General features: G+C 38.7%; 1 protein-coding gene across 1 annotated transcript; it reads right to left on the reverse strand.

Moving 5' to 3' along the window:
* Positions 1-97: 97 nt before the first annotated feature.
* On the reverse strand, positions 98-10904 carry LOC115765076 (cadherin-86C). The gene is made up of 11 exons (XM_030708452.1): positions 10239-10904; positions 9234-9317; positions 9057-9182; positions 8844-8993; positions 8602-8716; positions 6281-6473; positions 4346-5672; positions 4131-4261; positions 3411-3501; positions 2858-3060; positions 98-2797 (listed from the first exon to the last, which is right to left on the reverse strand). Exons 1-11 carry the CDS (start codon positions 10902-10904, stop codon positions 154-156), a joined length of 5730 nt encoding a protein of 1909 aa, XP_030564312.1. The 3' UTR covers positions 98-153.
* Between the last annotated feature and the right edge of the window lie 219 nt (positions 10905-11123).

The raw sequence follows: 11123 nt of genomic DNA on the forward strand, positions 1-11123 counted from the left end.
TAATACATAATATAAATAGTATGAAAGTATATTTTTAAGGCGCGTAGTGGCTTGCGATAAATCGTAAAACGATTTGTTGCTTCAAAGATAAAAAGCCTTGGAGGCTATCACATACATATATTGATTACTTTTAAATGTTTCATAAAGTTAGCATTATGAATATTGTGGAGACTCTCCACCTGATGGCATTTTCTTAACGCGGCTAACATCGTCATATGCAATTGAGAAAACACTTTTCTTTTTGGCTATTGGATTTCTACGGCCCATACTATTCATTAGAGAGTTCATGGCAATGCCCGAGTCGTGGTCATCTTCCAGAGTAGATGCATTCAGCTGCTTTTGAGCATGAGAAGGGAGGTGTACAGTATTTTGATCTTCTATATAAAGATTTATTTTTGATTTTGTTAGCTTTACTTCGTTCTCTTTTATGGGCGACGGTTTCGGCTTGTGCCTCTGAGATAGTTGATCTTTTTCCGTTGATGTCGCATGGGGCGGAGTTTCCGGATACATATAGTGTGGCAACTTGGTGGGAGGAGGTGGCACGTCCGGAGCGTTTTCACGTTCGAAACGATGTTCAGAGTGCTGTAAGAGCGGATGGTTGGTATCAGTCTCTGTTTTGGGCTTGTGTTGCTTATTTAAATCTCTATCCTCTTTGAGCAGCCGACTGCCTTTTGGTGGAGATCTTCGAGGTGCGGGTTCCGGTTTAAATATCCCTTCGGCATCATTTTGTGCTTGATCCTCCGACTTTGAGTGCATTCGCGTTTTCGACACACGTTTCTCTGGAGCAACATTTTTCTTTTTGGCTGACAACTGCGATTTGGACGACTCCGTAGAAGTTCGCCCGCTTAAAGAGGGCTTCTTCCTACTGTAATACCATTCCATATATTTGGGCACATTTCGTGCAGTTGTTTCATTGTGACCGGCTAATTCTGTTTCACTTTGATAAAAGCGATCATTTAAGGAACGTTTCAAACCACTCATTTCATTTGAATTAGTAACGCGGTTTCTCTCATTTCCGCTTATATGCATTTCAGACTTTGAAATTGAAGCTCGGTTATGCGGTGGCTCCGAAGATGTTTGCTTTCGGGAAATATGGCTGCGCTTAGAACTGTCTCTGCGTGAAAGTCTCGGCCTAGCCTCGGGTTGGATTTCTCGTGACTCCGATGGCGAAGTGTTTATGGATTTACTTTGGTTTGAATTCTTAATTTGTAGTTCATTAAGCTCTGGGTCTCTTGACTTTTTAGCGTAAACATTTTGTTGATGCACACAGCCAGATGAGTTTTCATTTGTCCTAATTACAATTTCATTATCATCCGAATCAATTGAGTATTCAGTATCGTTTTCGTCATCCAAGTTGTCATAGAACTGTTGAGCTGTTCTATGCTCTCGTGGACTTCCGAATTCATCTAGAGAGTCCGATATTTCCATAAGTATCTCTCGGCTTAGTGCTTCTGATTTGTGCTTTCTATTAGATTCATTGTGCTCGTCAACCTCAATCCTTCGATTTTCATTGCTCAACTGCTTACGCAAAATACTTGTTTTTGTTTCGCGAAGTGGCTTTTTAGGTGGTACACGTCTCATTTTCTCGTATATTTCTTCTTCCTCCTTTATAGGAGTGCGGATTTTGTGCTTCACCTCTTCAACCAAAACAATTCTATTTCGAGGTTGTGAGTTGCCGCGTAGCCTTAAACGCCTTTTGGGGTGATGACGCTTTATCCAATAGACGCCTTCGGGGCTATTTGGTGGACTGAAACGCACATATTTGTATTCATCCTCTGACATCGAATCGTCATTTTCACTACGTGCTCGGCGGCGAGTGGAGCCCACTTTGTAATGTGAATTTAATTGATTTCCAATGGAGCCATGAGCCGGTTCAGTTTGAGTACCAGCATCGCAGTCGGTTTGTGTTCCTATAGCCATTGATTGGCCCGGAAGACTTTGTGTTTCTAAAATTATTTCCTGCCGGGTGTATCTAGTTTCTAGTTTTTCCTTTTCAAGCAATATTTGTCGCAAAAGCGCATTCTGTTGCTTAAGCGAGTGCTCCAGCTCATGTGTAAGAGATTGATTTGATAAAACGGGTTGAAGCTGGGATATATCCTCAGCACCCTGAACAGACTGGGTATGTATAACTTTTACTTCGGGTTCCGTTTGGGAGTAGACAACACTATTTGGTCCCGATTTACCCAAGGGAAAAGTATCGCCCTTAAGTGTTGATCCTTGTTGTATTTCGTTTGGCATTGACTGAATATATGTTGCACCTGGGACAATATGATAGTGTTCACGTATTATCTGCTTTCCATCGGGCTGCTCTTCAATAAATCTTCTCATTAAAATCTCCTTACCCGTGTTGTCCACCATTAATAATTGTGGATGAGAAAGATTTATTGATGACTTCACTGGAACATTTACGTAGATATTGTCGTCATCCAATACAGTATCGTCTCGAGTTTTATCTCTTGTCATTAGCTGTAAAATCTCGACATTTCCGTCTTTTATAAAAAGTTCGCGCTTATTCTTGAGACTATTTTGTGCAGTGTTAAAGTCGACGTCGCTTCCACGGTCTATTTCGTGCCTTCGTATAGAATCATCGTCTATTTGTCGAGCTTCCGAGTCGTAGTTTTTCAAGCGACCATTATCCTGAGGTCTGTTTTCTTTGCCACGAGAAAAGTTTTCTTTTATTTCAACTAGGTGGTGATCATCCATTACGTCTTCAATATAAACGTCACGATCGTTTATTAAATTAGTTCTAGAGTCATGGAAACTATGATGCGGGTCGTCTTTGGTTGTGTGGCTATTTCTATAAGAAATTATACTTTGGTAATTCCATTAAAATAATATATAAGATATAGGTTAGTACTTAATGCGGACGCGTCTTTGTTGATATTCCGCGGATTCTGCGCGCCGAACTGCATCGCGATCGCTATTAATAATAGACTGTTGCGTTTCTATGTTTTCAGGCTGTTCACGTCCATCGCGGAATTCCCAGCGGGTAGGCTTTGTTCGTGTATTTGATGGTTTATCCGCTGACCAAGCCTCCCGTCTTCCCATCCACTCGGCGACCTGTAATTTAATGGTTATTTAAGTATATAGAGTCACTTTGCTTATACCTTGCATTTTAAAGAAAGACTTTTAAATGCTATCAACTTCAATCGTTTAATAAAAAAGTGGGTAAGATGGAAAATATAAATATAAGCAGTGATAATGTAATGTGATTGCAGAACCATAGTGAATTATAACTAGGAGTTGTTAAGTGTTACATTTTGGGAATTTATGGTGTAAGTAAGAATGGAAATATTGTTGGAAACTAAAGTATAAGTTTACTAACGAAATTGCCACTTTGCAAGCGTGTTTGATGCTTTCTACATTTCGAAATTCTAAGTACTGTGTTATTTGAAATCGATCAAATCTACCTGAACAGATTTTGTTTGTTTTCCATTTGCCATTTCTCTATGCACTAGATGTACATCGTCTTCAGTTTTACTGATATTAACTATTCTTTTGCTACAAGAGAAGAATAAACAATTAAATATGAGATGAGTAATGTGTCTTAGGATAATGATATGAACTTTAAAGAGGTATTGTCTTCCTCACTACATTGAATTCTGTACTTAGTCTTTGGTACGATACTGAGTGAATATTTTTAGGAATTGTATGCATTTGTTAAGCGATTAGCTTGCTTGTTTAAGTCTTAATATAAAAGGTTTACGTTTAAGTTGAAATTATCACCTGAGCGGAAGTTTTATGGGTGACATGAATCAAAGACACAAAATATTTATTTTGTGGGCTTGACATTGTCGGCGTGTATTTAACCTATACGTTGAATTATATGCGGTTGTTGTTTTTAAAATTATTTTATATTAGGCATACCATAGGCAAAACATTTAAAAATGTATAAAATCTATGTTTAACTTTGTGGCTTGATTTAGAATTTATTGCACACAACTTTAAATGTCGATTGTGTTAGGTAGTTTATAAAGCGATTTGGGCATTTTTCGTATAGCTTTCAACGGTATCCTCTCCAGTGTCGAACTAAATACCGAGACTAAGTTACCGATCCAAGAAGCAAGGGATGAAAATATAGAATGTCTTGTATTGCTCTAGGTGAGCACGATTTTGCCTATGTTACTTACGTAGTTGCATTATATAGAGGGCACCACGAGCATATACAGCAAAGCAGTAAGATCAAGATCGTAAGGGCAACCAACGTGGCCAGTAGTATAAGAAGCCAAAATAAAACTTTATTTTCAGCCTTATACTGCGTCTGTAGGGGAGTGAGATTCTATTAACGCACACTAGTCAATAATCGTTCCATAATATGATTTGGTTTCTAATTACGATAACTTACGGCTGTTTCGGCTGTGTCTTGTGGCATGATTGCGTAAGAGTTATTATGCTGCGAGAGCCGCTGTTGTATTTGCGAGATATCAACTACTGATGCCCTGTCATAGAGCACAGTTGCGGTGACCACACTCCGCTCCTTGATGTTTGGATTACCGTCGAGTATGTCTTTTGCACCAGGCTCATCGGGTCTGAGGGGTCGAATTTCGTGAATAAAAACCTTGCCTCCAGTTATTGCAGATAGCGTTTCCTCTGTTTGGCGCTTGTCCAGCTTAAGTCCTGGTATTACAAATGTCACAATGCGCTTTCTGCTCTCTGGTGGATAGATGCGTATTGTCGTGGTCGAAAAACGCACTGGCACTCCTAGATCGTAGGCTCTAGCGGTCAGAATAAATAAATCGCCCTCATCGTCGGATAGTGGCATGGTATGTACATCTCGGCGTCTTCGCTGGGTGATATGCTTTTTCGAGCGAAGATGGATCTTTTCTCGGACTGTTAGCTCGCCCGTCAGCTTATTCAAAACAAAATTATTTTCATAGTTGCCATTGATTAGTTCATATCGCACTTCATTATTTGGCGCTGTAGCATCCTTGTCAGTGGCATGTATGACAGCGCTGGTCGTAAAACCCAGTAGGTCGGTTGCCAGTATAAACTCGTATAAATCCTTGTCAAAGATGGGTGCCTCATCGTTTACGTCAATCAGCTTGATTATGAGCGGAACTTGTACTCGATTGCCAATACCATCCATGTCCCGAGCCTCCACATACAAGTGATACTCAGGCATTATTTCGCGATCAAAACCGTGGGTATTGGTTGCAACTGTGATTAATCCATTTTCCGCATCCAGATTGAGAGAGGTATTTAGATATCCCAAAATGGCAGTATAGCGCACCTTTCCACCCAAACCCGAATCCAAGTCTCCTGCATGAACCTGCACGACTTTTGTGCCCACTGTCATGTTTTCTGGGAGTTCCACCGTGTAGCTCGGCTGATCGAAAACCGGCGTATTGTCGTTAACGTCGTTGATATATACAGTGACTTTCACCATTGCCGAAAGATTAGTAGCTGGTCCCAGCTCCTGTGCGAGTATATTAAACTGAACCGATTGCCTTTGCTCGTAATCCAACCAAGAATTGTCCCTTACTCTGATGAGAAACGATGCGCTACGCTCGGCTACATTTGGTGTGATCTCAAAAGTACCGTTATTATTTAGTAATGTCAGTGAGAAGACTCCATTTTTGCCAGTATCGTCGTCATACACTCGTGGTATATATGGATCCACGAACGATAGCGCTGTACCTTGCAGGGCATTTTCATCCACCCTCGAGACGTAACTACAAGTACAGGGAGGATGATCAAGATATGAGAAAGATATAAGTAATACAAATGAACACATAAAAACATCAAATTTACTTGTATTCCCATTTATACCTAGATCCTTGAACATATTTTGAATAAAATTATACGACTATTGGTATTTTAAAGATGCATGATACAAATTTTTCGGCTGTGAAAGGAATCAATTCTGACCCTATAATGTATGTATCAACTTGGCCAGCATCAACAGTCGAGTCGTTTTAGCCAAGTGTATGAATGCGTCTATAGGAAACCATGAGCTACAGATTTTAAATTTTGAACATACATAGGACCTTTGTCAGTTTTGGAGATAGACCCTGGTATATACAGTATATACAGGGACAGAAAATTTCACTTTTGATACATCCCCTCGTTCACTACAAAAATAGAGAAGAGGCATTTGTACTTGGTGGATCGGATAATGAGCACCGAAGTAAATCACAGAGACATTTCCCACACTGTGGTGGTGCGTTCGTGTGTATATGTCTGACTTTGTGCTTGGCGCGGGGTGCATCTTAGGGTATCTCCTGGCCAGGCGCACCCGACTAGAGCACTCTTTCCTACTATATCTGTTTTTGTTACTTACTAATCGTTCTCGAAGTAAGGAGGTGAGTTGGTACGGTCCGGCAGAAAGAACGCTAATTGCACTGTGGAAGCCATTGCTGGAGGTTCGTCACGACCAACTTTAACTTCTTCCGCAATTACGGTGAGCAAAACGGGATCGCCCACATGTGTGATTGCCACAATATCTTCCAGTGGTCGCATCAAAAAAATTTCACCTGGAAAGATATAGAATTTACGTGGAAATTAAAATAATAGTTTTAAGGAAGCTTCAATCGTTTTTCACGATTGCATTTTTTTAAACCATTGTTGAGGGTCTTTTTTTTGTCATGAAGTACATAACTCATAAAAGCGACATCCCCGACCCGATTTTTGCTCCCTACATATGTAATGTCCTATAAACATCAGAACACTATATTATTTAGCTGACATTGCACCGATCGGTCGAAAATTAAGTTGTATAATGAACAAATTTTCGGACCAAACTTTGCATTTATTAGTTTCACAATGTCTCTTCCATATGAGCCAAATCTCATCAATATAACACAAGGGTAATCGTTGGCTTTCCAAAGTTAGACATTATTACTTGTCTAAAGTCAAATTCAATATACGTGTAGTAATTGTAATCTTCTTTAATTAAAGGAAAGAGTATGGATTATTACATTTTGGCAAAACATACAAATTATGTCTTGCAATAAATAAGAATACTGTTTTTATACTTTGTGATTATTTTAGAAGAGCCCCTTATGGCTAAAGTCCCAAGAGCGCAGAAGAACTTAAGCCTGACAGCCCTGAGAAGAAATTAGTATTAGTACAGCAAAAAAACAGACAATTTCTGTATTAACTGACTAGGTCGATGTGAGTTGCCAGCGATTATGCCCACTTTTTGCTTGGTTTCGAATTGCTTTGCAAAAAACAAAGGAAACAGAAAGTAATCACACGATGCCTTGAGAATATTTATTGCTTTTTGTATTCGCCTCATTTTCTTCATGTATTTATGTATATCGAAGTTATCTATATAGTTATATAAATGAGCTTGTCCTGACTGACTGAATAAACCGAGACAAACGCACAGTCCAAGTCCAATTTTTACTCAAGCTTTCTAATGGGTCGAAACTAATCGTATGACGTCATAATATAGCAATCGGGGTACGTTTGTTTTCTATTTATATGTATAGAAGGGGTTCAAGGTATATGTGGATCTTCCTTAAACCATATATTCACAATAGTATTTATTTTTGCGCGTCCCGAAGAAAGCCAGGAGGGCGTTTAGGGTGTTTGCTAGCCGGTTCAGCTCGACTAGAGCCATATTATTACTTGTAATGAAATACAATATGTGCAGATGCATTCTATGAAACTAAATTCTTATGTGTTTGCCGAAATGCGTTTTGCCTCATCGAGAATTCTGCCAATTTTTGCAAAAACAAAGACTGCCCCAAACGTAAGCCAACAAATACACACGTATACAGATCCGGTTGCACAAAGGCCGGCTAAAGAAACTCCTCAGCCTGGCCCAGAGTCATTGCCATCAAACTGGTAATGAACCAGACAAGCACGATACAAGGAAGCTTAAGCGCAATCATTGCGGCTTGATTGTGACGTTGAGCAGCTAAGGGCAAAGTCGTTGCTGAGAGCTAGAACTTGGTCACAACGTACATTGAAGATGAGCTTTGCCATCTAACGAGTCTAACGACGGACCGGATTGAAGTTTACCCGTTCGATTGCTGGTAGTTATGTTAATATCTTTTTTATGTTGTTGCATTGTTGTTTTTATATGCTCTGCATACAAAATCGTTAAAAAGAATAGCACAGTTTTTTACAATTGCATACAACTGGCAGCAATAGGCATTTTTAATATATATATATCTTTGTACTTAACGCATTCATTTGCAGAGCCTAAGCACAGCTGTATATGTAGTATGTATATAGACTAGAAATATAAAATATGCCACCATTGAAAATGGCTAAATGGGTATACCGTTTTCTCGCACTGGCTCTAAAATATTCAGTTTTTGATGACTCCTTGCTCTCTACAAATTAAATGCAATATACAAGCAGTTGGGTGCCATATTTGGGTTCAAATAATTTCATAATGACTTATGCAAGACTGCAATTCCCATAGTGCGTGGCAAGGCAAAGAAGAGGCATATCCGCTGTATAAAATGTTTGCGTTTGTTTAGATATATATGTGTTTTTGTGTATTTACAGAAGGTTCAAAGGTCGGTATAGGCTACACGGTGCTTTCTATTCGAGATCTCCAGATTGGAGCACTCTTGTTAAATATTTGGGATAGGGTAAGTTGCTTAGTTTGGTTTTATTTGTATTGTAATTTTACATCGCACTTACCGCTTGTGTCGTTGATATCAAAAAATGAAGTAAAGGGATTGTTTTCAGAAACTAAACCATATCGTACTTCCCGTGGGTTCCCCTTATCACCGTCCTCCGCATGAACTTGCAATATCTTAGAAATACGATATATTAGAATACAGTTTATCGTATTATTATTAACAGAATTGAATATCGTTACAAATAATTAGCCTAACTTTTGTCTTCGACTAAGATAATTAATTGCATAATATATAAATCACCTTATCACCAGGAAGAATACCGGGCTGTAATTTTGTAACTGGCGGAGCCATAGTAAACACAGGCGGCTGATCTTGTACATCTTGTACAATAACAACAATTTCTATTCCTGCAATATTTCGTCCATCTTGACCAGGCTCGGCATATGCATCCTAAGGGGAAAAATAATTTATTGTTACACATCACAAGCTTCCGCATAACCCTAATAGACGTACATTAGCAAGAATTGTTAAGTGGTACATAGCTTGCTTCTCGAAATCCAAAGGTCCTAAAAGGAAAACTGTTCCTTCCGTTGTCTCAGCTGATATAATTTTTTGTCTTATAGCAAATAAAGGCGAACCCTGAAGTTACAAAATTTTTATATGTTTTTTTATGTTCTCAATATTACTCACCCATAACTCGAGGTAGACTGGCTTTTGAAAGAGTGGGTTTTTCCGGGCAATTACATAATCTAGTTCCGTGCCTCGCTTTGCATCCTTTAAGAGTATTAAAATTGGGAAACTGTTATCATATATCAAATATATACAGCTAACTCTGTTTTTACACGGTTTTGATTTAGCACGGTTTGAAAATACAAAAACTTAAGCACGATTTTAAATCTTTTGGGCTTACATTTTTTTTGCTAAATTTAATTTTCTGAAATATGTTCATATCACAAATTTAGGTAAACTCCCTTTTTGTGCATACAGGCAAATTTACTTGTCAAAGTAATTAAAATCTGAACTAACATATGAAGCTTAGATTTTAACTATGCTTGTGTAAATACACATTATATATGTTATTTAATAAAATAAACGTGAATACTTGTTTTTAAAAAATCCTTTCACTTATTTAAAAAGGTTTTAGAGATAAGGAACCAATCACCTATTTTTGCATACAATCAATGTTTTTTTTTACACAGTATTTTGTACGTTTAAATGTGTGTAAATACAAAAAACCAAAACAATAGTTCTAGTAGGGAGCTCCCGATTAGGGAATACCCTGAAGCATCTTCTATCAACAACAAATGTAGCATTTTATTATTTTCGCACCATAATAAGATATAGCTGCTAACTTATTTGTTTAAAAATATATCTTGGAAACATGAAAAGAATCGAATTAAGGAAACAAGCTCGTAGTGCACGGGCACTACGGCCTAAGTTGAAAACTGTAAGTCTCTAGCTCTCATAGGTTCTGAGATCAGTCGTTCATACATACGGATTGATGAACATGGCTTGATTGACTCGGCTAGTTTTGCAGATCAATAATATACATACAGCTTATGTATTCAGAGATGCTTGCTTCTGGCTGTTACATACATTTGCACAAAACTATTTTACACCTTTTACTCATTTTCAATGTGTTTATATATATGTATATAAATTTAAGGACAATGGATATTTAAGAGGTTTACTCACCTCAGGTATCATGATGATGCCCGGCTTATGTGGAAATATGAGGTCATGGGGCGTACTAAAGTTGGTTGCTGTAATTGAACACAACTGCGTGGCCGTCCCACCATTTGTGTCCTTAACCGAGACTTGAAAGTCGTAGAAGCGGCCTGGCTCAAGGCGTCGTTGCAATACAATATTAGCTTGACAGACAGAATTGTACTTGGTGCATGGAAGCGATTCCACCTTGACAGTGGAAGAGGATACATCGCCCATAAACTCAAAGGTCAATGGATAGTCGAACTCCTCGTCAGTTGCACGCAATCTGTAGATTACAGAGCCGACCTGTGCGTCTGCCGGCACCAGTACTAGTTTCATGCGTGTAGAGGGGTCGAATTTGGGATCCACTCCGTGAACGTGATGTAGACACAGAATTCCAATTAGGATGCTGATTGTCAGCAATCGATAGGCGGTCATTGCGCTCAACCATGGGCCAAATTGCAAAGTTGGTCGACACTGACGTTGTTGATGGTAAAGCTGGGAGGTAGGTGGTTGATGATAGTAGCATTCTTCTTGCCTTCGCTTGCTCGCATCTGAATTCGTGTTGCTTGCGGCGGTTCTCAAGCCGCGGTGCGGCTCATGTGTTCGGTTGTATCTTTTTCTGCAGAAAATGTTGCTACTGCTGGAAGCCATTGCTATTATAAAAAACAGAGATATATTATGTTAAATGTATTCTTTGTTCACTTTTCTAGTTCACTTAATTGCAGTGAATGCACATTTGAATAATGTAATTTTAAACATATATATCAAACAGTAAATATCCATAGATCCGTTTTCCAAAGTAAAAAAATCTACATTAAATCAACCTGCAGTTATACCAATAATGTCTTCGTACATTCTTTGGTAACAAAA

Source organism: Drosophila novamexicana, unplaced genomic scaffold (assembly GCF_003285875.2).
Source record: "Drosophila novamexicana strain 15010-1031.04,08,12 unplaced genomic scaffold, DnovRS2.1 tig00000877-arrow-arrow-pilon, whole genome shotgun sequence".
Classification (NCBI taxonomy): domain Eukaryota; kingdom Metazoa; phylum Arthropoda; class Insecta; order Diptera; family Drosophilidae; genus Drosophila; species Drosophila novamexicana.

Coding starts and splice junctions, on each gene's coding strand:
- LOC115765076 (XM_030708452.1), bottom strand. CDS start 10,904: ATGGCTTCCAGCAGTAGCAACATTTTCTGCAGAAAAAGATACAACCGA. Junction 4,262..4,345: donor AAGACACAGCCGAAACAGCC/GTAAGTTATCGT, acceptor ACTCCCCTACAG/ACGCAGTATAAGGCTGAAAA. Junction 3,502..4,130: donor CCTCTATATAATGCAACTAC/GTAAGTAACATA, acceptor CTTCTCTTGTAG/CAAAAGAATAGTTAATATCA.